Source organism: Notothenia rossii, assembly GCF_949606895.1.
Source record: "Notothenia rossii genome assembly, chromosome: 1".
Lineage (NCBI taxonomy): Eukaryota > Metazoa > Chordata > Actinopteri > Perciformes > Nototheniidae > Notothenia > Notothenia rossii.
This window is the reverse complement of record NC_136912.1, coordinates 11,858,590-11,883,726: the sequence shown is the minus strand read 5'-3', so window position 1 is coordinate 11,883,726 and position 25,137 is coordinate 11,858,590. Positions and strand designations below refer to the sequence as shown.

The window sequence follows — 25,137 nt, the reverse complement described above, 5'->3', positions numbered from 1 at the left end:
ATTGGCTTTCCGAACTAGTTTTATGGTTGGTTGTTTCATAAAAAAATGAAGTTAATTGGCGCCTACAGCACACATTTCCTTGACCCGGGTCAGTCTTTAAACCGCTTGACAGAAGTCCCTAAAAGCTGATCACAGCACCTCACTGTTCCCTGATACAGTCATAAAGTGAGTAAAAAGATGAATAGCTTTATTGACTTCATCCTGATAGCTCGTAGGTCTATAGAGGCGAGCAGTGTTCCATCTAACTGCAGCACCAAGGAACAATAGGACCACAGGAGTGAAACACGGGTGCAAATCCCGCCGGCTGTGTCCAGACTTCAGAGGAGCTCAGACAGCCCTCACTTTGTCCGGCTAAGAAACGCAGCTATGATCAATAGCTGCTCTGTTTTGTATGAAGTTGGTCAGTCTCTGGCACGCTCTTTCCCTCCCTCCTTCTCTTTGCCGTTTCATATTTTTCAGAAGCTCATTATTTCGTTGCTGCTGTGGGTGTGAGTGCTAAAGAGGCTCACATGCAATGTGTATCTGACAGCGCTGAAATATTAATGGTCCCCAGTGTAGGAGGTTTGGTATAGGGCCTGCATAGTTACAGTACAAAGGGTGCCTTCTCGCCACCAGGCTTTATTAGCAGAGCTGCTAAATGAATGGATGGATATATCTTTCTTCATTTCTCCTTTTTGTTTTTTTGCGCTCAACATTGGACCGCTTTCTGTTCTTCTAACAATTTGCAACACATACACTAAACGGGTATACGGTGGAGACTCACTCACACACACACATTGTGTCAGAGCTACACTACTGAGCTCTCCGTGGGAGGACAAAGAGGAGGGCTTTTGCTATCAGTTCATTTTGTGTGGTCTCGGCCATAAAAAACACACTGTTCTTTGGCTGTGAAAAAAACCTGTCTTTAATTTTTGGGAAGCCCGTAAAAGTTTGTCGCTCCTTTCATATCGGCTGCACAATTGAAAACAAATGCTACATGCTCCCCTCCTCTCCTTTGAACTGGGCAATTATGGAGTTGTGAAAATAAAAATCAGTCTGTAGATCTCTTTACCCCCCTCTCTTCTTCTCTCTTTTTCCTCCTCAGTCACTTTCTTTTTTCTCTCCTTCCCCCTCTTGTTTTTGAAGAAACCGAGGGGGATCACTGATGTCAAAGTCAAAACCAAGAGCATTAAGAAAACTGGCGAAATGCAATACAGCTGCAATCCGACATGACGCTAGAAAATAGGGCTGAGGAGCAGAAAGCCTCTCTCCCGTATTCCCAGGGCGCGCAACTGCTCCCGGCCTTGGCTTTGATCTCTTCAAAGCCTCCTGCCTCCTACTAGATGGAGAGTCTTGGCTGCCGCTCGTGAGCGCTGGAGAGAGGCAGGCAGGGAGGTGGGGGGTGTTTTTTGGGGGGGGGAAGACGTCGTCTTTTCCTTTCCAGGGCTGAAATCAATCACGGTGCCGAGGCAATTATGTGTAATTCAACCCCAGCCAGATTAGTGACTCTTGTTACCTGAGCGACCGGAGCTCTGTAATCTGTGAGACACACCGGCCTCACCAGCAGAGGAGACGCCGGGAACAGGCGAGGGCACTTGAGGGAAAGGAGGGGAGAGAGGGGAGAGGTGCTGAAAAGCAGGCTGCCATGCTGCTGTCCAGCAGAGCAGAAAATCACAGTACAATGGAGTGATTACACTTGCAGATGTAGCCATATTTATGATGAGGCGGCGGACGGAGAGAAAAGAAAGGAGGACGAGTGCCGATTGCCATGGAGATTGCTAGTTAGTGTGCTAACTAGCCGGCTCTCTTTTGTGTTAAAACATGTGCGTAATGTCACCTCCACTGTGCTTCCAGTCCTCCCCCACCACCCGCCACCCTGTCCCCCCCCTCCAGTGCCATATCTCTATCCCTCATGCCCTCCACAGCCGGCTCCGAAATGCAAGCTCGGCCAAGGCTCCTGCCCCGGGCGCCCAATTTACTACGGCTGGAGAAAAACTCAGTGGCCCCAAGTCACAGAGGAAAACAGCCGAGCTGAATGCTGCTCTTTCCCTGCAGTTCGTCTGATCTGTGCAACTGTTTCAGTGTCTTAACACGCAGCAGTGTAACAATTTGCACCCTTGTGCTTTTTTTTTTTATGTGGCTTACTGAGGAGATTTATCCCAATTATGTTTGCTCCTAGTTTAGGCAAATCTAGAACAGGGTAGGAGTTTGATGCTCATGACTAATACCACCCAGCGTACGTTATGAGATTATTTATTTGTATGACTTTTATTTTAAGTCTATGATGATTTCATGTTGCTATAAGAGACAATTAATTGGAAGTTCGGTAGAGGGCAGAGGAAAAAGAAAGCTTTGCATTATTGTTTCTTTAATTAGAAATATATGATTGCTTTGGCTTTTATTCTACGCTCGGTTGTAACAGCTGATGTCACAGGGATGAGAACGAGGCTTTGTTTTTTTTCCTCGGCAGTCACTTGATGCAGGATGATGAAACCCACAAAGATATCTAGCAAGAATGTGTTTGTTCATCTGATGAGCTCGCCTTGTGCTCCATGTTTTTCTTTTGATCATCGGACTGCTTGGTCGGTGATTGAAGGCACTTATTTTTTTCTCGTGGGATGTATACATCGAATAAATTACATACCCGTAATAACAGAACGTCGATGATCAGGACCTTGATGTCTGCGATAGTTTTAACAAGGCAGGCTGACAGGGAAGTGGAGCTGACTCTAAAAATATAAAGGTCACGCTGAATGGATTATGTGGCATCAATGGAGCCACCGTCCAGCTCAGCATGGAGCCCTTAAATCCACTCGCAGCTATAACCCCTCGGCTCTGGGGCCAGGTGACGCTTTTCATGTCCTCCAATGGAGACATCACAGAGGCATCCTCCACTTTGAGTTGCCCGTCATCAAACAATGCATCAAAACATCAAATCAATCCACCCCCACCTTATCTGTCTTTTGATATGGGGGAAATGGAAGTGCCCAACACACACAAGCCACACACCACAAATTTACATTTCTGTTTCTCCCATTGGAAACACTGACACTCCTTACTGAAGCCATGCTATAGTTAAAAGGTAGCGGTGGACTTTTTATTTGAAAAGTTCAATAGTGATTACCTTGGATCAAAAAACCACTCAAATTCGCCTTGCTTGTTTTTTTATTAATAAAAGGGTAAAAACAGGTTGTCTATGGGATTACAATAGGATTACTTTTGCCAACAGATATTAGGCTATACTTCTTCAATTCTGCTTTTTGAGATACCAATAATGTGTGTGAACATGGTTTAATTAACACTGTAACGATAACTTGTCAAACGCTGTTGAATTAAAGGAAAGACCAACCACATGTTGACTGCAGTAACCTCTATCAATAACCTCATTACATTGGTTAGCCTGATTGGTTAGTTAAGATTTCCGGGCATTTTAATTGCCCTGTACTGCAAACTACTTTCAGTATTTTCCTAAATGAACTGCTTATTAGGTTTTGGAATTATCAAATGATCTGCTGAATTTCCAATCAATTAAAAATTATAATTCTAAGTGTTATATCAAATGATTGGTTGTTTTATCTGACCAATTGCCCCAATCCCAAAACAGCTCAACTCATTCAATCTTACATTTCTTTCTTTACACACCAATGAGATTATATTAAAACAGTTAAGCAGACCACTATGAATAAATCCAGCTAAGGGCTGAATTACAACCTCGGCGTATTCATTGTTTGGTTTATCAATCTGTTTGTGTGGCGTCAGGTGCACGAGTGTGCCTCGTAATGTTGCTGTAACCATATGCCCTGAGCCTAAGGAGCCCCTTTTGTGCCCCAAAGATCCACTATTACCATTTCTTTAGAGCTATCGAGGGATAAGCAGATGTTGTCGGTTGCGATGTTGTACATGGTCATTGTTTTGTTTGTATTAAATCCCACAAAAACCCTGCCACAGAGCTAATTGATGGGGTGGAGATTTCATGTGACCGTTCAGATCCTTGGAGAGGTTCTTCAAGTGTTCCCTGCTTCTGTGGGGACGGAGAAAAGCCATTTGTTCGAAGGGGATCAGATTTGAATAGCTTTGTGCTTTTCATTCAGATCTTAACAGGGGCGCGTGCGGCCGGCTGGAAAGAAACCCTGAAATGTGTGGTTTGATTAATGACTAATTCCAGGCTGAAAGGCAGTTGTTGGTAGTCTTTACCACTTAATCCCTTAAAACGAGGAATCACACCCAAACAGTGGGCTGCTGGTATTGTTGTACGGTCTATAAGGTAAAGGAGCTGAAAGGTTTGCAATGTGATCCACTGCCATGAATGCTCTTAGCACTGTGGCCTGATCCTTGTCTCATTATAGACTGGACCAAAACAGATATATGGGTTGTAACCTAATGAAGAAACATCTGGGTGTTGACCTAAAAAGATATACGTTTAGAAGATAAAGGTGTAAAGCTTTCAATGGCTAAAAAGGAGCATTGGTATATATCCTTTATTTAATCAGGTCAAAAGTCCCATTGAGATTTAAATCAGTTTTTCAAGAGCGACCTGGCCAAGAGGGCAGCATGAACAATGTTACAACAGATAAAACACAGACGATACAGGCAGACGAATACAGCTGTCGTAAAACACAAATGAAATGGCACATTATCCAGTCATATCAAATCATTTGATCATTTGACTACAGGGTCAAAGGTTCACAACGAGGCCAGGACACAGGTGTCTTGCCACCTGAGGCAATGTGGCTTCCTGTGACCTGCAGTTTCCAAAGCATTACATAACCTATAGCCCTACCACAAGGAATTTTACTTTTCACAAACATCAGGCATTTTTCTTAACACTGATTTTATTTTTCCATTACACCATCGATAGCACTGGCTCACTAACTCATCAATATTTGTATTCTTTGTATTCTTGCACGTTGTGTCGGTGGGTGTGCGTCAGTCTGCTTGAGGAAAACTAGGTCAATACTCTCTACAGCTCAGGCAGAAGCAGCTCTCATTCAAATCACCTCCCCATCCACATTTTCCAAGTGTGTGCCATTGAAAACCATCGCCTCGACATCCTGTCTGCCTTCGTTCGTCCGGCTCTCCCTGGCTAGCTTGCAATGCTAATATTTACCCCTTCGTAATGTGTGATCGGAGCTAGCTGCAGCTTAGAGAGAAGAGTACTTTCTCTTGCTCTCGTCTCCACAGGTAGAGTCACACAAAGACCCCCACCAGACTCTATTTTCCCACTCAACGCTGAGCTCCCAAATCCAAACTGACAGCCATTCATGCCCAGAATACCTGGGCGAAAGCTGAGGGGGGGAAACACTATCTAGGTGTAGCAGGCAAATCCGCTCTTGTTCGACGGATCTATGAAGCTCCTGCATAAGGCAACTCATCAGCACTTTTCCTCCATTCTGCACTGCATATTCTCTGCCTCTTTCTCCATGTCTCTGGTTATTGTGCAGACTGCAGAGGCTAAGGTTGTAGTGCTTGCCACAGAAAGTTAGCTTGTGCTGCGATTTTATTTGTGTACATCTCTCAGGGCCTTTGAGTGTTGTTGTTGAATGTGGATGTTGGCACCCCCGTGCCGCCTGGCATGAATGTTGCTACTCAGCAGACCAGTGCTGGCTTCTAATGATAAATCATGCAGTGTGTTAATGCAGCAGCAGGGAGGCTATAAATAGTTGCTGGAGAGGGATGACGATTGATTCAGGAAGAAAAAATAAAACATGCTTCAAATATGTTCTGCTTGTGGTCAGCTTTAACAGCTGCTTTGAAACATAGGGTCGGGAGATTAACACTGGCCCTGATCAGATAAGTGACACAGCTAAAGGCTTTATGAATCAGATTGTATCGCAGTGAGACACGATGACACTGTCCAGATAAACCAGGTAGACACCATTTTTCCAAGACTGGTGTCATCTAAGGTGTTGGGATTTCCAGTTAACCTGTCTCAATAGATCCAGGGCAAGTGATGGAGGTAGCCATGTTCTTTTGTGGTGGCGCAGATGCCTAGTGGGGGCTCAAGTGTGTGTGTGTGGTCTTCCTTTTGTGTATGTGTTTGCGTGTGCGCTCGCAGGCCTGCTGACACTGGCACTTCAGCAGAATGTTTGCCCTTTCCTCAGTCCTTTGATGTGACCAGGTCCTGCTGTGATAATGAGCCCTGTGCCCCGCCGCAAGGTGAACATCCTGCAGTTCGCCCAGGGCTCTGCCAGAGCAGCATCCCAACCCCCACCACTTCTTAAACACGCACACGCACACACGCACACACGCACACACACACACACACACGCACACACACACGCACACACATGCACACTCTCTTCAAATACAACAGTGCAGGAGCCAACCACCTCTCAGAGCTGATCAACTTATACAAAGTGCTTTGATAGTGTAACAATACCACACTTTTTCATTTGGCCTGAATGTATAGGCATTGTACATGCAACATTAGGGCCTGGCAATATGGCTAAATAAGTGATCGATATCATGCTATATTGCAAGATAAAGATGTATTAACAAATGGATAATGACATAGAAATAATCAAATAGGTTGTTAAAGGCAAAGTCTCTTGGTTGGTGTTCTGTATTTTTCCTCCTATCAATAAATCCCATTAGAAGACCAAAACCAATAATGTATTGATTCCACTAAGAGGTACTTTATGTGTAGCCAAAGCCTGATGTATCTTACTTCTCCGTCTCAAAGTTGGAGTAAAACAATGAAGCAGAAGCCTGAATGCTAAATCAGCATCAAACCAAACTGTTGCTCTGGGTTACTTCATCCATTAATCATGGGCAGTGTAGTTTAACCCAACAAAAAGCATCCGGTTGCAGTTTGTGTGTTGCTACGCTGCAGAATATAGTGCCTAGTGACCTCTTAAGTTATACAGTATATTCTAAAAACAAAAATGTGCCTTTTTAAAAAGTGTATTCATGACATGTTTTTTTTTTTTTAACCGTTACTTCTTTAGTAGGAACAAATGGGCTTTGTTCAAGAGTGTCAGACTTTTTGTATTATTAATAATAGACAGAATAACATGTTGCTGGTTTTGGGTCTTTTCATTGGATTTGTTAACATATACAACAACAAAAAATACCATATGTACCAGACAAAGAAATCCATTACAAGTTTCATTAAAAAAAACTATTTGCACAACGAAAACAAAGTTTAAAACAATGACAGAGTTTGAAATGCATCACAGCATTATCAAATACAAACTGTGGCATGACTTCAACAATATACAAAATAACTAAACTCGAACTTTAAGCCTCTTTGAAAGGCTAGTATACTCCACTGTTTCTACTTAACTCGCTGTGGCTTAACAGTAAAGAAAGACAGCAGCTGGATCATTTCTAATGTTCTGTTGCTGCTCTTCTAGTTGTTTTAAATAGCTCCACGACATATAGAAATGAAGAGTTGAACACTTTTTAAAAAAGCGGATAAAGCCTTTTCATCTGGGGCAGGCATATTTCACACAAATTATCTCCTTTGCACTTTCAAAATGTCCGTGTGAGAGCTAGTGTGATTGGTTTGCTTGGAGCACACGTTCTTCATGCCAACTGAAGGATGATGGGTAATCCACCTCGTTCTATTGGGTTGTGCTTGAGGAAGACAGTCAGCTGTTAATAGCTCCTTTGTGCTCATATGTAGCATTTATGTGTTAAATTCATTAGGCGGGTGGGTATTGCGGTCTCTGATCCCTTCACCGTGTACCATGACTGTATCTTACATGTGCCTTCTTGAGTCAGTGGGTTTCTTGTGTGTGTGGATTCTATGTTAATGCAGTGGCATGTGTCGGTCATGTGTGGTTAATGTGATGTGTGGGTGTAAGGGTGGTATTTAAAGGAGAGCGTGACAAGTTTGCTCACACGATAAATTAGTGCTGCTATTAAAACCATAACATTGCTTATGTGGCTATTTTTGTGGTCTAAGTAGTTCACCAAACATGAACTGCTTCAAGTTTTTGAATACTTTTTGGTGTTTTTAAACATTTTACCAACTGGCCTTCAGAGTCACCGCTTCTGTTAGACTCTGACTAGTATGAGGGATTTATGATTGAAATAAAAAGAAGGGAGGAGAAGGGGGGGGCTTCACAGATGTAGATGTCTCTCCAGGGTAGGCTTTTCCTGTTATTCCCAGCCTCTTCCACTCCTGTCCCTGTGGTTGGCTTCGCTTGTTCGTCTCATTACCCCGGGCGCGTGGCGCTCGCTGGCGGCCCAGCTTTTTTCTCCATTAATTGGGTTTCGTTACATTAAGCCCCCTGGCCGAGGTGCCATCCTGCCAATAAAACATTCCATTTTTAGCACTCCACTGCAAGCTGGTGGGGTTCAACCCACTCTGCGAATGGTAATTGGTTATTTATTTAAGCTTCCTCAGGTTGGTCTCCACTGGTTTTGGTAAAGAGGGACGGGGGAGGGCGGTCCCATTCAAGCCTCTATGAGAGAATGTTTGCTCACTTTTGTTTGGCAAAGGTCGGACAACTTGCACACAAACACGCCTGAGAGTGAACACCTGGTCTGATGGTGACTGTGTAAAATCTCTGCACTGGGCACACCCTAATTCATGATTCAACTTTCAGCACTTTCAGAGGCTTTCCATTTGTTATCTTGTCGTCTTTGTGATCACCATTGTGGGTGGAAGCGATATTTAAAAAGTCAGTGGTGAGTGGGTGCTCTCTGGTTCACAGTTATTTAAAGAATTCCCTCCCTTAATTTTTAAAGGAAATGTACTGCGATGAATTGATGATACTGGTTGTAAACAAACCAATTTCTTGCCTCAACTTTTTGTTTTATTTTAGTAATACCCTGTGCTTTATTTTAGATTTTTTTTTGTACGCACCTTTTCTTGTATAATGCAGAACATCCTGTGAGTAGGTGACGTTGGGTTTGGGGGTAAAAAGGGCTTCTTAGTGAAAGATTTAGCAGCATGGGAATCCATAGCCACCACTTGAGCTGCCATGTCCCCAGCTGTTTGTGAAACACCTCACATGGTTTCTACACACTTGATTGTAGCTGCAGGCGCGAAGAGTCCTCATCGCATATAAATTACAGAAGTGGGAAGTGATTATTATGAAATTCCTGCTTTCCCTTTTTTCCACTCCACTCCGCAGAAGTGGTATAATTGAGTGGAGTACAAAAGCCGTGCTGTGAGGGGGAAAGAGAGAGAGAGAAGCTAAAAAGGCAATATTGCAGGGATAGACTTTGAATATACCACATACACAAACACGTGGCAGGATGCTGGTGGAATCTGACAGAATACAAGCTCCGAGACACCGGCGTGCCGTCAGATAAAACTCTCCCTCCGCAAAAACAAAAAACGAAACGTCCCATTTCCCTTACCCACCCCCAATTTCAGACGGCACGCCAAGTCACTGGCTCCCTGTGCTGAAACACGCTGGAGTGTCTCCTCCATGGAGGGCTTCCTGCCAGCTCCAGTTCCGCACAATGAATTTCTCTTAAAACCACATCTGAGGGGTTCTTTAGAAGGGCCGGCCAAGCCTGGATATGAAATTCCAAATGGAACGTTTTCTTTTCAATCCTCTCCGCCTCTCCTCTTTCACTCTCCCTGAAAATATGAATAGAAAGATCCTAAGCCTATTATTTCTACTATACAATAAAGGGGACCTCCAATATGGCCGCCCTCCATCGAAACACCATTGCTGCTACGGGAGTCAGGATGGGGCGCGGGATGGGAGGGGTTCAAATTGCAGCGATGTACCATGACCCCTCGCCGTTGTGGTCACTTGTGGGTCTCCAACTACTTCCTGCAGGACATTGGTAAAAGGGTGTTGGTTGTGCGCAAACTCGCCAAGAGCTGCAAGAAAAAGAGACGCAAGCCAACACGTCTCCACCTGGAGGAATTATAGCGGTGGTTCCATCACGGCTGTTGGCACGTGAAGACTTTAACGTAACGGTGAAACATGTGAGGATTTTTCCGTTAACCCTGATACAGCTTTCCACATCGTAATGTATGATCGTTTAGAGAGATGTGAAGATGTTAAATGACAATTCATCGCTCTGTCTCTCTTCCAACAGTAGACGATGGTTAGCTACAGCATGCGGTTTATGTAAATGTCAACCCAAATAGCGTAAATTGTGTATTGGTCACAGAGGCCTGCAGGTTTTTCCTCTGGTGGATTTTTGCCACAAAGGAAGCAGTTTATTAAGAAGTTGAGAAAAATAGGATTTGACAGCTGTAACCTGGAAAATCACAAAAGAGGGCATCTCCATTATGACGGAAGAATCACTCTTTCTTGGGTGCTAAGGAGCCAATCAACTTTTTCTTTCGTAGTTTATGTGTGTGTGTGTGATCAAGAATAAGAAACTAACTTTTGTTTCCGCTCACTTTTTCTTTCTCATACAGACTTTTAGCTAAAATGGTAATCCCTCCGGTTCTTATCTCATTCCCACAGTATAACAAATGGGAGTGGAGAGGCGTAAAATAATATGGGTGAGAATGCTATCATTTAGCCCCTGGTGTAGGCATGTCCCAGCCAACCCCAGCCCCTGTTAGCCCTCCTTTAGGGTTTGAAGCCCTCCCTAATAAGCCCCCCCCTCAGTAGGATGCGGTCTGACACTCCCAAACTTGCAGATTATCCCGTCACCTTTGACTCTTGTTGACAGGGGTCAAAGAACTACACTCACCTGGGCTAATAAGAAAAGCCTCTTCATCATGGCTGAATTAGTTTTCAGGCAGGATTTGTCTTCTTTGAAGGAGTGTGTTGCCATCTTAGATTCTACAATGTGGATGATGGCATATGAGGATCTTATCAAAAGAGGAACTGGGAAAGAAATTAGCCCAAGGAGATGAGATTCTTATCCCGATAAAGAATCTGATGCAGATGATCTGTCATGTGGTTTAGGATACCGAGATATTTATGGACACACACACACACACACACACACACACACACACACACACACACACACACACACACACACACACCGCCCTTTGTGTTCCCAGTTGGGACGTTCCCAGAAGGTGGGGAGAGGGGGGACTTAAGTTGAGACTGGTGCCAGCCTGCGAGAGGTTTGGGGAGAAACGCAGACATTCCAGCCGTGTGTGTGTGTGTGTGTGTGTGTGTGTGTGTGTGTGTGTGTGTGTGTGTGTGTGTGTGTGTGTGTGTGTGTGTGTGTGTGTGTGTGTGTGTGTGTGTGTGTGTGTGTGTGTGTGTGTGTGTGTGTGTGTGTGTGTGTGTGTGTGTGTGTGTGTGTGTGTGTGTGTGTGTGTGTGTGTGTGTGTGTGTGTGTGTGTGTGTGTGTGTGTGTGTGTGTGTGTGTGTGTGTGTGTGTGTGTGTGTGTGTGTGTGTGTGTGTGTGTGTGTGTGTGTGTGTGTGTGTGTGTGTCCGTGTCCACTTAGCACTACAGGAATGTCACCTTGGCAAACACCTCACTAGGACAACGGAGTGAGAGCTACTAAAGAGCAGTCCCTTGATTATATCGTCTCTTCAGACATTTATGCTCATGCTAAATTTAGACGCGTAGCTCCAACAACATTTTTAATCAGGTGACTCTTCCTGTGGGAGCTTCTGATTTCATGAAACTCCTTTGACTCAAATCTTGTGGGAGCCATTTGGTAGAAGTGTCTCACCCAACAGTGACCCGACGTCTCTCAGATTAGCCGTATGTCCTGTGGAGGTGATATTTTGACTCCAGCTCTGCTCCGGGCTCACATTTTGAATAGTAGATTTAGCATGGCTAAGCGTTGCCATGTGTTTCGTTGCTGCTGAAGCATGTAAGCGCTATTGGCCGGGGCCGGGATTCTTCAGGGCCTGGCTCCGGGTCTATTTTAGTTTTCAGGAGGCAGGTTCTCTGTGAGTCAGCCGGGGATGGGGGTCCTGTGGTCAGGCCGCTGTCGGCGTGATTACCCCTGCATTAAGCACTGCTGCAGACATCTGTCTCACTCGCACTCTCTCTCCGAAGCCACCCCCCTTCTCCTCCTCCTCCATCCCTCATCTCTCCTTCCCCCGGCTCTCGCTCTGTAATGAACTCCCCTTATTCACCAGCTAATGACTGCCTTTGATCTCCCGCCTAAGACCTCTGATCCAACTCTACCCGGCGAATCTCTCCTTTCTCCCCCCCCCCTCTCTTTTTACTTGCTCGCTCCTATTCGCTCCAGCTCTGTTTCTCTTTTGCTGTCTCAAACATACTCATGCACCTCCTTGACTTGTATTTCCTCCTACCTTTAGGGATTAGGGGTTTCAGTCCTGCTGACCTACAGTAGGCTACTAAAAGAGAAGAAATGTAACTTTAGTTTCTTCATAAGCTATTCTATAGGACCACCCGCACTATGTGCCGTACCAGTCCCCAGATCACGTGGCAGGGAACAGGGAGATATTTTACATGTAATAATGCATTTCAAACATATCTATAATGTTGTCCCTCTTACATATTGTTTTAAAATGTTCTTGTCTTTCTCTCCACAGTCCAACAAAGTCCCTGTGGTGCAGCCGTCCCATGCAGTCCACCCACTCACCCCGCTGATCACGTACAGCGACGAGCACTTCGCACCAGGACCCCACTCTGGTCCCCACCCCCAGGATATGAACAAACAAGGTAGAGACCATTAAACAGATCTGAACCCGATGCAACTCTCTTAGCTTGTGCAACCACTGCCGTCCTTTTGCTTTATGAATTCAAAGTATTCGCAATGTTTCAAAAACAAAAACGGCTTTCTTTTCATTTCTCACCTGAACTTTTTAAGTGAGAAAAAGGAGGACGTCTCATTAGAGTTGTACAGATTCAAAAATGTTCACCAAAGACTAACATCAACTTAGTTTATATGCTGATACAGATACAGATGAAATACCAGTGCGGCCTTTTCTCAAATTTCGAATCTATTTACCTCACTGCAGCAAAAAAATGTAAAGCAGTATTGATATATTAATGGACTGAATTGCATATTACTGGGGTTTTAATGGTGAAATTGCACAATAACACATTTTATCACAAAGCATTGTTATTATAATCGAATTTGGCATTCGGACGTCTAAAAGTTTGACAAAACACTTTCAGAGTAACGGGGTTTGAAAGGGTTAGAGCCACTGTTTCAATCTAGAAATAGTCTGCTTTTATTTAAAAATACTTCAACAATGTCTCAGTCAGAATTAAACTCCCAACTGAGATTTTATTTTTACCTCCCTTTGTTCAAACACTGTCAGAAAAGAAACACACAAACTAAGACGTGTCACAGCAAAGCCATCCTTCCTCTGGGCTCATTTGAAGCGGCCTGTGGGACTTCACTCTGAGCTCAGCTGCCCTCTCGCTCTACTCTCTGCCGCACAGTAACAACATCAAGCTGCAGCTCTGACAGCAGCAGAGCAGCTCCTCTCAGTTTGGACGGATCCTCAGCCCCGCCGCGGCAGCTGGAGACTTTGGCAGCTTCTCACAAATGCAAAAAAACGTGGGCCCCGCCATAGTTTTGTCCCGCACCTTTTCCCTCTCTTCTCCTGGCTCTCTTCTCCTGCGGCTGCCAGTTGAAAAGGAGGAGAGGGATCAGACAGGATGTAGGCGATGATGAAGATGAGGCTAGGATGTTCTGAGGGACTGGCTATAAATAACAATGTTAGAACGGAGTACACAGCGTAGTCAGATGAAGGCAGTGAGATGAATCAAGGAGCTGTGCCCCACATATGTCAGAGGAATCAGGCTTCAGACACATTTTAGTTTCATATTTTTGGCTACAGAGAATTGAGCCATAAATAGACTGTGCACACTTTGAAGGAATGTCTTGTCATGTAGTACAATTCATGAAGTAATGCTCCCTGTCTCCTCTTCATGTTGGTCCATCCAGATCCACTAAGTTTCTGACAAACACAGAAGAGCCAAAAGACCCCCGGAGGTCTTTTTTTTTCTTACTATATTTGATCTTTGCATTCACAGCCCAACCGAAATCCATGTCCAAGCCATCTAGTTGCGGAATACGCTGCAAATGATTTCCCTAGGCATATTCGTGTGTGTGTGTGTGTGTGTGTGTGTGTGTGTGTGTACCAGCAGCAGCCAAGCTGAAGATGCTTAAAAGGGAAATCTCTCTTATTCTCTTTCTTGCCGTCCCTCTCTCTCTTCCTTTCTCGCTCTCTCATATCGACCAATCGCAGCTCTGCCTTCCTTAGTGGGCTCAGACTTTGATCTGCTCGTTAATTATGAAAAACAATCATGGATTTTCTCATTATGAGCTCTAATATGCACAGGGCCGCAATGCAGGATGGAAGGTCGAGCAGAGGTGGGGGGGGGGGGGGGGGGGGGGGATTGAACATTTTACATTTAAACCCTATATGGTTTTTAATAAAGCACTAATTGAAAATACATTGTTTTCAGGTGTTACAATGAAAACCATGGTAGTGTTTTGACAGGAAATGCATGTGTGAAGCGCTGTTGGGTGTGACGGGAACGTGTGAATTAGGGGGGGTGGGGAGTAATTAGGCACCTTAGGGGTGTGAGTGACAAGGTTAACACGCCGGGGCTCTCTCCGCCTCCCTCACCGCCTCACCCCCTTGCCTCCTTCCCTTCTGCCCTCAGGAGGGCCCTCAGGAGTGTTAGGTGGTGGATTAGATGGCAGGGGGTAGTGCTATGCGTGCTATGAATCCTCCGCTGCAACATTGGCTTTAGAGATATAAGCCCCCCGCTCGCCCTGCCTCTCCGAGGAGGGAGGCCCCTCCAGACCACAGCCTGGAGAGAGAAAGGAAAAAGATAGAGCCAGGGAGAAAAGACTGGCTCCAGCAGGGATTAGAAAATGGTGCTAATTTGGAGGCATGTGCCCTCTTTTCTTTGTGTGTGTGTGTGTGTGTTTGCGCAAACATGGAGACACACTGCACTTGTACGTGTGTGCACAGTATTTCCTGACATCTACTCCCAAGACATGATTATCTCTAGATTTAGTTACATTTGAGGTATTTTACAGCCCCCTCTTATTACACAACAGGAACCCCTTGCCCTTGAGACCCAGTAGGAGCAGGCGAGCTGGAGATGGAGGAGCTTAGTCCTGAAGATCCACCGACTGTTAGTCCAAGTCAATCCCGTGTCTACAGGGAAAGCTGAGGCCTCTGGCACAAAGAAGAAGTCTCAATTAACCAGATTAAAGACTCTGAAAGGCTCTTGGAGGACTCTAGCTTAGCGGGGGAAATATCATCCCTTTCTTACTGGTTGATAATGTGAGGTCAAGAAGCGTCTTCAAGCCTGACGTGGCCCGTCCTTGGGAAGGTGGGGAGTGAAAGATTTAAATGGGGGGGGAAATGAACGCAAGAGCTACACCTAAAAGAGTTACCTAAACCCAAAACAATGAACTTACACGATTGCCTTAAGTCTTTTAAATTGATGTAATTAAAAGTGTTCACATCTTGTTTATTATATATGAACCACTGTCATGAGAGCCAGATCTCTAACCCTAACTGCAGGTATTTCCACACCATAACTGTGGAAGCAGAAACACACAATACTAATAACAGTGATGCAAATTAGTCGCTTTTCGGCGCCTCCCGCTTTTTTAACGCTGATTTGGGTGACTTGTGTAATTCGCGGAGAACCGAAGAGTTTTCGTTTTGGGGGTGGGGGGGGTCCGTCCGTCCGTCAGTCCGACTAACGGACAACTTTTCACTTAAAAAAAGAAGAAGAAATCTAGACCGCAAAATAATTAAACAAGCGAGTGCCTGTTTTTCCTGGCCAAGGGCAGGTTCCTTGAACACAACACGAGCGTAACGTGTCTTCACGTGGTATACGTCTCGTCGGAAAGGAGTGTAGACTAGAGTGCTGACGGAGAGCACCGGAACGCCGCTCCAGCTCTTCAAATATTGCAGTACCCATAAGGAGCCGTACACACCGCAGTGTTTGCGTGGCTTTCTTTAGTTGTAAGCACAGTGGCGATCTGTTGTTATTAGCATCTGGTTAGCTAGCTATGCTAACGAATTTAAAGAGCTTTTCTACAACCAGGTGGAAGAGAGCTCTCTCCTGAGAGGCTCAAATAACCTCAGCTCAGTGAGGTTAGGCACACCTTGATATGATCATTATAATTATTAATGAGACATTAGAGTCTAAATGAAAAACAGGTATAAAATGCAATATGACAGTAACAAAAAAGTTGTTAAAAATAACAAGAATAGAGTTTAAAAGGGGAGTGATTTGTAAAATATCCCCCCAAAAAAATCTGCTTACAGTTCTGTTTCAAATGGGTGTTGAGATGTATCCATAGATCTCTTCATGTTGCTCTCAAAGTGCACCAGATTGATGCTTTTAACTTCAATATTTAAAAAAAAATCTTCCCGAGACCCCACTAGAGGAGGTTAGGTCCCCCCCACTTAAATCATGTTCACATGGATAGGATACTAAATACATTTGCACACATCTTGTGTCCATATCTTTCTGCCACAACCATGCACGTGCGTGCGTGCATGCGCGAGTCATGGCAAGATATCTGGATTAAGAGGTTGCTTTTTCTTTGCACAGCATGAAAGAAAGGCCAAATTAATGGGCTGTGATTTTTGTTTTTTTAAGCAGTTCAATAATTTGTATGGCCCTCGGAGGATGTTGTAAAAATTGAAAGGAAAAAGGTTCCCCACCCCTGCTGTAAATAATAATAAAAACCCTTGATTTATAACTTAACATCTCTGTCTCCTATTGATCAGAGTATATTATAAAGAATAGCCAGATAATTGAAGCATTATAGCACAGGCCTTTGTCAGATGGTATATTACGCTGTTTTTTTTCTGCTTCGAATAGTTCTCTCTTTTTTCACCATACGTGTGTTTGCATCAATAAACAATAGAAATAACTACAGTCAAATGTATACTTAAATAGTAAATCAATTCAATTAACTCAAAAAGTTGTGTTCCAGAAACATGTTCTAGTAACTCATAATATTAAAGTAAGCAGTAGTTTACAGTGTCTGATCAAAGAATGTGTAAACACAACTTGACAAAGCTTCCAATGCTAACCTTTGGTCATTGTTTGTGATTTGTTGTCTTTTATATCCTTTATGTCTTTCATGCTCCTCCTTTTAAATAGTTTGCAATATGTTTGTATGATCCTAATGAAGCCCACCCGGCATGGTCACATGGTCTCACTTTATTCTAAAAGAGTTCCTTTAGTTTTCACACCTTCTAACTTTGGTCACCTGCCAGTCTCTGATTCTCAATACTTCGGCTCATGTAGATTGGTACATAGCTCCCCAGGATGGACATGGACACATGTGGAAGATGTAACTTGTATAATAACATCCCTTTGTATGCAATTGTTGTTTGTCTAGGAATGCAGAGGCATCACCAAGACATGTCCAACTTCTACTCCCTGTCTCCTGGAGGAGTCGGGCAGATCACGCCACCGCTGGGATGGTGAGTCAGACAGACAAAAGCTGCATGCACAGTTTGTTCATGTAAACAGGGAGCGATTACTCTCCTGTCTCTTTGCATCAGATGCACTCAGCTCTGTGTAGTGACTGGAGGAAGGCTGGCCTGCAGCAGCAGCTACACAGGGAGGTCTGCCTCTGGCTGCTGTTCTGCTGTGGCTTCAGCCACACGGCCCCTCTGTGCCCAGCACATGTCAAACACATCACCACATACATGCCCCCTGCACGACCATATGGCTGCTTGACCCCCATCAAAGCACCCTACAAGCTCTCTTTGGGCACTACTTGTTTGTGAAGTACTTTCTTTTTGACGACAGTCCTGTCACTGTCATTCCTTTTGACTTTTTCCTCTTGTTCTCTCTTTCTTCTTCCTCGCGTTCTCTTCCTCTGTCAGCGATATGTTTGTAAAGACACAGCTTTAGGCGCACACTGAGTGAAGCCAGATGTAAGTTGCAGGACCAGGCCACATGGAAGCTGAGACAGGATTCTAAACCTGAACACCTAGGGTATATTAGCTTATTTTTGATTTAGCTACGTTTCCTACCTAAGGAGCCTATTCAGTGTCGGGATCCTTAGTCGTAGTTTTGACCCCACAACAAGTCCCCTGGAATAAAGAAGCATTGTGTTTGCAGTACTAAACATTGCTGATCTTAACATTTCATGCTCCACAAAAAAACTTTGTGACTTCAACAAACATTTCTAGCAACCAGCTTTTTGAAACACGACCACATCGTGATGAAGTGACATGTTGAATCAAATGGAACGAAATGGAGAGTGAAGACACACACAATATGGACCCACTTATAACCAGAAACCAAATCTATTATTTATTGTTTCAGATTTTCAAAGTATTTATTGCCACAATACATTTCTTTGTTACTTCCCTCTATTTTGTCTGATTATCGTAGTTCTAGAGTTGCAGTAAGAAGGCTTGCACAAGCATAACTCATAGACACATTCAGTGCCTCACTTTATTTGTTACTATGGTTTCTTGGACACAAAATTAAGTAGCGTGCAAAACAAATGTGTACATGTAGTCAAAAACACATTTCTCAGATATGGAGATTCCTTTTTTATCTTTTTTTAAATCCTATTTAACTAAATATCTTTAGGTTTTGGGCTGACTAAACCAGCCATTTTTAAACATTTTACTGACATTTTAACAACTAAAGGATTTATAATTCAGAATCAGAATACCTTTATTAGTCCCACGGAGGGGACGTTTGCATAGTTACAGCAGGAAAATGAGCCACAGATAGCTTAATGTTACATATGTGACATGCATTAAAAAAAAGTACTGAGTTATGATATCAAACAATATATAATAAAAAAAAAAAAGTTACATATAAAAAAAAAGAAAAGGAAATTGCCACGAGATCAACTGATAAGTAAAACTTTTAGAAGTAATATCACCTTGTAGCAGCTGATGAAATCAATGCTAACAAAAGATCGACATCTCAAATAACTTTACACTTAAGCTACCTCTACCAGTGACGACTACCCCCTGCCATCTAATCCACCACAAGAAAAGAAATACGTGTGAAGGAATAGTTTTCCCTTGTTTGTGTACGCTGTTCCTCGTGTGCACCTACCATCACCTTCACATTGAGGGCACCCTTTCCATGCTACTGTCCTTTTCGTCCTCCCTTATTAATCCCAGCCTGCTGTCTGCTGTAATTGCAGGTTCTCACACCACATGGTTCCTGGCCCCCAAGGTCCCCACGCCACAGGGATCCCCCACCCGGCCATCGTCAACCATCAGGTCAAACACGAGCCTCCGCATGAAACAGACATCATGCACATGTGAGTCCTGCAAACACAAAATACCCTCACACACTCTGATGACATACTTCCAGGTATTTGTGCACGCCACCACTACAGTAGGCGGTCGCTGAACAAACCCCTCTTGTCAGAGCCTTGTTCTCGTTCCCTTGATGTGAGCAGATAAGCGCCCGTGCTCCACTGATAACAGGCCTATGCTTCATTTGGCCTCGGGGATCACAACACACTTAGCCAGCAACAGATACAGGTCCTAGATTAGTGCTCGGTGTTTGCAGTGGGAAGTGCTGCGAGCCCCCCTGAAGTGGTTATCAGTGATGTTTCCATTATTCATGGCCAGCCAAGCTTCCAGAAAGTTAGAAAGAAAGTCAGGAGTGGGAGCAGGGTGTCTTTTCAGTGTGCGAGTTCAAGCATTTGGCTCTAAGCTATCGCCAATGTGCTGTGGACGAGAAGGTTTGGTTGCCATTACTGGTGAAGTAATCTCTCCGCATGAAGGACTGCACATGATTAAAGAGGCAGGGGCCCATGGCGTGGAAACCCCTCTCACGCTGCCTCATCATTGGCGCAGAGCAACCAGACCCTCGCTGCTTGTGTCGCCATAGCGGCACCACAATTTCCCTCTGTTGCTTTGTTCTTTCATTCTCTCATTTTCCATCTACTTAGCTTCCTGCTCTTCTTTACCCCCCCCATTCACATCGTGTTGTTGTTGTTCTTTACAGGAAGCCCCAGCACGAACAGAGAAAGGAGCAGGAGCCCAAAAGACCGCACATCAAGAAGCCGCTAAACGCCTTCATGCTTTACATGAAAGAAATGCGTGCGAACGTGGTGGCCGAGTGCACGCTGAAGGAGAGCGCGGCCATCAATCAGATCCTGGGCCGAAGGGTAGGTCGAATAGTCCGTCGTTTTTGTCACTCTAGTTTTTTTTACTTTTTGTTAAATCGAGATCGCAGTTCAAGCCGTAGCTCTAAAAAGTCTCCATGCGCTGACTTCCCAAGCCCAATTAGTTCAAAAAAGTACAAAGATTCCTATCTCTACTAACATGCAGCCTCTTTATGAACTAGTTGTGATTATTGTCATAATGATTTCCCTCGCCAATTACTTCCCTCTCAGCGGCATAGATACAGACGGCCTATCTAACTGACATTTAATCAAATTGGCTTTTAATAAAATATGCCTGGATAATGGCACGGTTGGAAATGACAAAATGTGTTCCTTTTGAGGATTGGGAAAAGAGTGGAACCGCAGAGCCATGTTAAAAGCCTTAACGAATAGGCCTGGCGGTCGAGGCAGCCAGCCACAGCAAAGCCTCGTTTGTGGCCTGCATGGAGTAATTGCTCGCTGACATAGTTTGAATAAAAAGCGCTGCTAAATTGGAACCAGTGTTTTGATATGAAATCAAAGTTATTTTTTTCCTTCTCTTCCCCCCTCCGACTCTTGCGCATGTTAATCTCTTCATCATGTGTCCCCCTTCTCCCTTCTCTCCCTTTTATCCTACACCAAACGATTGGAAGTTGAAAAGATTTTCCTTTTTCCAAAACACCAGCAGAGTTCTCCATGCAGGGAAGTGCATGCCAGTAATTGACTGTGTGCTATTTTCCCTCCTGATCTCCTTTTTTACTGAAACAGTGGCATGCATTAACTCGGGAAGAGCAAGCTAAGTATTATGAGTTAGCGCGCAAGGAACGGCAGCTCCACATGCAGCTCTACCCAGGCTGGTCCGCTCGAGACAACTATGTAAGTATCAACAGAACAGATTGGCAAAGGTGCGAGTGAGTGCGTGTGTGTATGTTGATTTATGTTTGTTTATGTCCACGTTGCATGTATTGTCCACACAATGACGACACACACTAATTCACACCAGTCGGCTCCATGCTAATGGGGTCCCTTTCTTTGCTTCAGCCTAATGTGTAATTCATGCCGCTGTGATTATATTACCATCTGCAGCATCAGAGACATTATTATTGCCACAGTGAGTGAAAACTGCCTGGTAATGGTTATGCTAGTCTTTGATGTTCCATATCAGCATGGAGCTTGTAAATGTAAAAAGCACCTGTCGGAGCGAGGCGGCTGCATCATGCGTTCAGCGCTCAGCAGCAGCAGCAGCAGCAGCCACCTTTGCTCCATTAGCTGCCCATTATGTTTCTACACGTGGGAGGATCAGCTGGATTTAAGATGCTGTCTGTTTTTGGTGTGTGTTTGTTTTTGTGTTTGTTGTCATCCGTCTCAGTTTGTGGCGTGAATGTGTGAGAGAGAGAGAGCACCAGCCTTTTTTAAAAGTGTGGCTCCGGCACTCACATTCACTCCACCACCAAAGTGCTTTGTGGTGTTTATCTGCCTCCCCTCGGACACCGACAGCATCCCCCCCCTTTCTACTGCCTCCACTGCTCCACTGCCAAAACGCCTCGCTGAGGGAGGAGATAGTTTCACAGCTCTGCTCCCACTGAAGCACAGCGCAGTTAAAGATACGCAACATCAGCTAGTGACAGTCAGCCAAGTTCCCATTTCATTTCCAGCTTTGTTATTTAGCAAGATATGTGACGGGTAGAAGAGAAAAAAGAGTAGAGGAATGGCTTTCTAGCTGGCACACCAAAGAGATAAAGGGATATGTTTAACGCAAAAACATTTCTTACAAGTGCATGCCTGAGAGTGCTATTCTGCGGCCCCGCCCACAAACAATCTTCAGCTGTACACAGGCAGCACATCATGCCTGGAAACACCCAAAATAGGTAACGCACTGGCATGGAGAGCGTGTAGCATTCACAGTTGTGCTGTGTACCCCCTCTCTCATCCTTTCTCTCACTGAGTATGTCTTCCTCCCTGTCTGCCGGTGCAGTAGAAGGCAGATTAGCTCATGAATAAGTGGATTAGCAGACTTTGCAGCAGGAAACCAAAGTGCTGCTCATATTTGACTAGAACGACTCTAACGCTGCTATCTATACCTATAGTCTCCCCCCTGGGGATTTAGCATAAGCTATAAATCCTTACACACTCCCACCTCGCTGGAAACAGAGTGGCGCTCTTCACAGCCATTCAGCTAGACTAGCCTAATTACAGTGAGCATTTTTAATTGCACTTCATGTTAATATTTGTCATTAGAGGGGACTTCAAAGGCAGGGGAAATGTGACGCAGACTGCTCACTACAGTAGTGGTTAGGGTGGTCACAGAAAAAGCCTTAAAATATGTAAACAAAGTTATTTAAATGCAGCTGGAAGTAGGTAGAGTACACTTAAAGTCAGTGATTGGTCGGTCCCTCTCAGCGTGGCGCTTTTCGGTGCAGCCCGGGGTCCAGGGGGATGCTGGTTGGATGCCCTGCAGGGGATGAGTGAACATGGCAGACAGCAGCAGGATATCAGAGTGGTCTAGTGAGCGTGAGTGCTGGAGCCACACTTTATGTGTTCCTCTGTATATTTTTTAGGGAAAGAAGAAGAAGCGGAAGAGGGAAAAGATGCAGGAGTCAGCCCCAGGTAAGCACCAGATCTTTCTCTCTCTTTTGTTCTCCCTGTGTGTTGCATTTTGAAGTTGTGAGTTACACCATGTTTCCATAGACACGTGATCTTTTACAGTATACTGCTGCATTTTTACGAATGCACACTCTGTAAAACTGTAAAAAGCAACTAATCTCCCAGTCGATGGGGCCTTTTTAAAAAATACTGAATATATGTTACTTTCCATCCTGATTCTGGCTTCAGTAGACTGGCTTGATTCCTGTGAAGGCAGCACAGTCCTTTTTGTATACATCCCACCATCCATTCCTCTCTCATCCCCGTCTTCACAAATTACACCTACTTTGGGATTAGTCTGTCCATTCTATACGACTACTTACCGACCCTGGGCTTTGCGCTGTTTGTTTGCCTGCTGCTCTACAGTGTGTCTTTCTGCTGACCTTGTTTAGCTGCGCTTATGAGCCCGCTCTCAGCACCGCAATTGTAATCCATCGAGAATAACATCTTAAGTAAAAAAAAAAATGTCACTATTTTGTATTTTCTTACCTGGGGTCTATCCACTTTAGTAGGCAAAATGGACGGTAAAGATCTATGCTGTCCAGATATATCACATTTTTAAAAAAAGATGCGGTTTTCTGCAGGTACAGGCCAGAGAATGAAAACGGCGTACATCTGAGAATATGGTAAGACAAACCCTCTATCCCCTAAATGTCTGATCAGTTCAATACATGTCCCGCCTTTTTAAACTGCTAAACACTGACTTGAGAGTATGTACTCACAGACTAATCCTGAACAGGTCCACCCTAACCTCGCCATGGTCATTGTGTGATTGGTGTTAAGGCCTGAAGAGGGATTGTGCTTTGTGTGTGGGGTTTGCTCAATGGCTCTGCACAATAGCCATTGGATTGTCTCTGTTTGTGTGCATGTGTGTGTGTGCGTGTGCATGTGTGTGTGTGTGTGCGTGTGTGTGTGTGTGCGTTTGAGTCAGTCAATCCAATGTTTTTGTGTTGGTTGGATTAAAGGTCAACGGTTGTGTCAGCACTTTGTGGTTTATTTTGCTTCCCTCATGAAAAAAGATCAAATTAAAAGGGGTTTGAAAGATATTGCCTAATAAATCACACGGCTCATACACTCTGTTTCCCAAACATGGGCTAAGTAATACATCTGAAAACAGTTCGACTAGCTTAGAACATTTTTTAGTTTTTTTTACCGCTGTTGGAGGCTAAGACGTCAAGCCCATATGGACTACATGTGTTGTCTGCCTCTGCATCAATGTGGAGCAGAGCAGCTTATTTGGCAGGAACTTAATGAGATGCTATACCTTTTTAATAAGATGTCATGGTATCGGGGGTCTCGGGGTGTACATAATGCCTCCATAACAAAGGCACTTTTTACATGTGAATAAAATCGTGGGATATATTGATTCAGACGACATGTCAAACCCTCACTGAACTGCCACCTCTCCTTTTCTTTGTCGAAAGAAGGATTAGCGTTCTCCATATGTGGCAACTCGTATTTTCAGTCTTCCCTACTCTCTGTGGATCTTGTTGCTTTCCATCTCTCTCCTTCCCTCCCCCCCCCCTCCCCGTGAGTCTGGTAGCATCCTGTTGTTCCGCTCCCCTTCGGCGGCGGTAAAAAGCCGGGCAGATGTGACAAATCTGGTCTTACGTTGAAATCACCCCAACCACACAAAGGTTTTCCACTTGATCGATTCCTGACCCGGTGGCTCGCTCTGAACCCAAAATTGGGCTTCTTTTCTTTTCCATTTTTTTCCGCCACAGCCGGTTTTCAAAGCCCAGAGAGAGCGAGCGCTAAAAAGCACTTTATCTCTGATCCAATAATTAGCAGCGCCTAGCCGCAGCGGGATGGACACCCTTGCTGATTCTCAGTGACAGCCTTAAACTAATATGCATAATGCCAAGGATACTGCCACAACTCCCCAAGCCCTCAATTTATGCAGATCCCAAAGAGCTGGATTGAGGTTAGCTTGGTGTAGACGCCAGAAAACATCTTTAAATGAACTCGTTTGTCTATTTCTTTTCATCTACCTCAGCCTGTACCCCATCTGTCTCTCGTCAATGTGGAAAAACTCATTTGTTAATGAGTTGATTTTAAAGACACACCTTTTTGTATGATGGTTCAAACAAACATTTGCTCCATTAGATTTTATTATAGCGCTTGTGCAGTCAATAAAAAATATGCGGCGTAACGAAGTCAAATGTTCCATTCTACTGTAGCTAGATTTTTTTTTTTTTTTTATGAACGGAAACTTGACTTGATATTAACATATTTGATGGCTTCTGTTGAGTTGGTCTGCCTGTGAGGTAAACCAGGAGTTGAGTAGTGAGGAAGCAGTGTTCATAGCTTGCGTTGGTTCTCTTTGTTATCATCAGCCTGTCAAACAGTGGGCCGCCACACAGCTGGCTCTCACCACAGTGGAACAGCACCGAGGAGTCTTTACTCTGACAAAGTGAAGTTAGGGTTTCCGTTGCTTCCCCTCGTCGCCCCTTCTTTAATCACTGACTTGAAATGTGCTGTCTTACTCCTCCTTACCTCACTGTTCCTTCATTTGAATGTCTCTCTTTCTTGCTTCCTCTTGTGTCTGACTAAGCCTGCTGATTCA

At 44.4% G+C, this 25,137-nt stretch overlaps 1 protein-coding gene across 13 annotated transcripts in view; it reads left to right on the top strand.

Annotated features, from left to right (window-relative positions):
- Nucleotides 1-25,137, top strand: part of lef1 (lymphoid enhancer-binding factor 1) — a 102,507-nt gene that overhangs the window by 68,590 nt on the left and 8,780 nt on the right. For 3 of the 13 annotated variants that reach the window (XM_079652159.1, XM_079652164.1, XM_079652156.1), the window contains 7 exons: nucleotides 12,382-12,511; nucleotides 17,184-17,277; nucleotides 18,975-19,094; nucleotides 19,790-19,952; nucleotides 20,697-20,804; nucleotides 22,487-22,535; nucleotides 23,140-23,197. In XM_079652159.1, the coding sequence (XP_079508285.1) occupies nucleotides 12,382-12,511; nucleotides 17,184-17,277; nucleotides 18,975-19,094; nucleotides 19,790-19,952; nucleotides 20,697-20,804; nucleotides 22,487-22,535; nucleotides 23,140-23,197 (722 nt within the window). The remainder of the gene's footprint in view (nucleotides 1-12,381; nucleotides 12,512-17,183; nucleotides 17,278-18,974; nucleotides 19,095-19,789; nucleotides 19,953-20,696; nucleotides 20,805-22,486; nucleotides 22,536-23,139; nucleotides 23,198-25,137) is intronic. The other 10 variants (XM_079652157.1, XM_079652160.1, XM_079652162.1 and 7 more) reach the window with 9 other exon arrangements.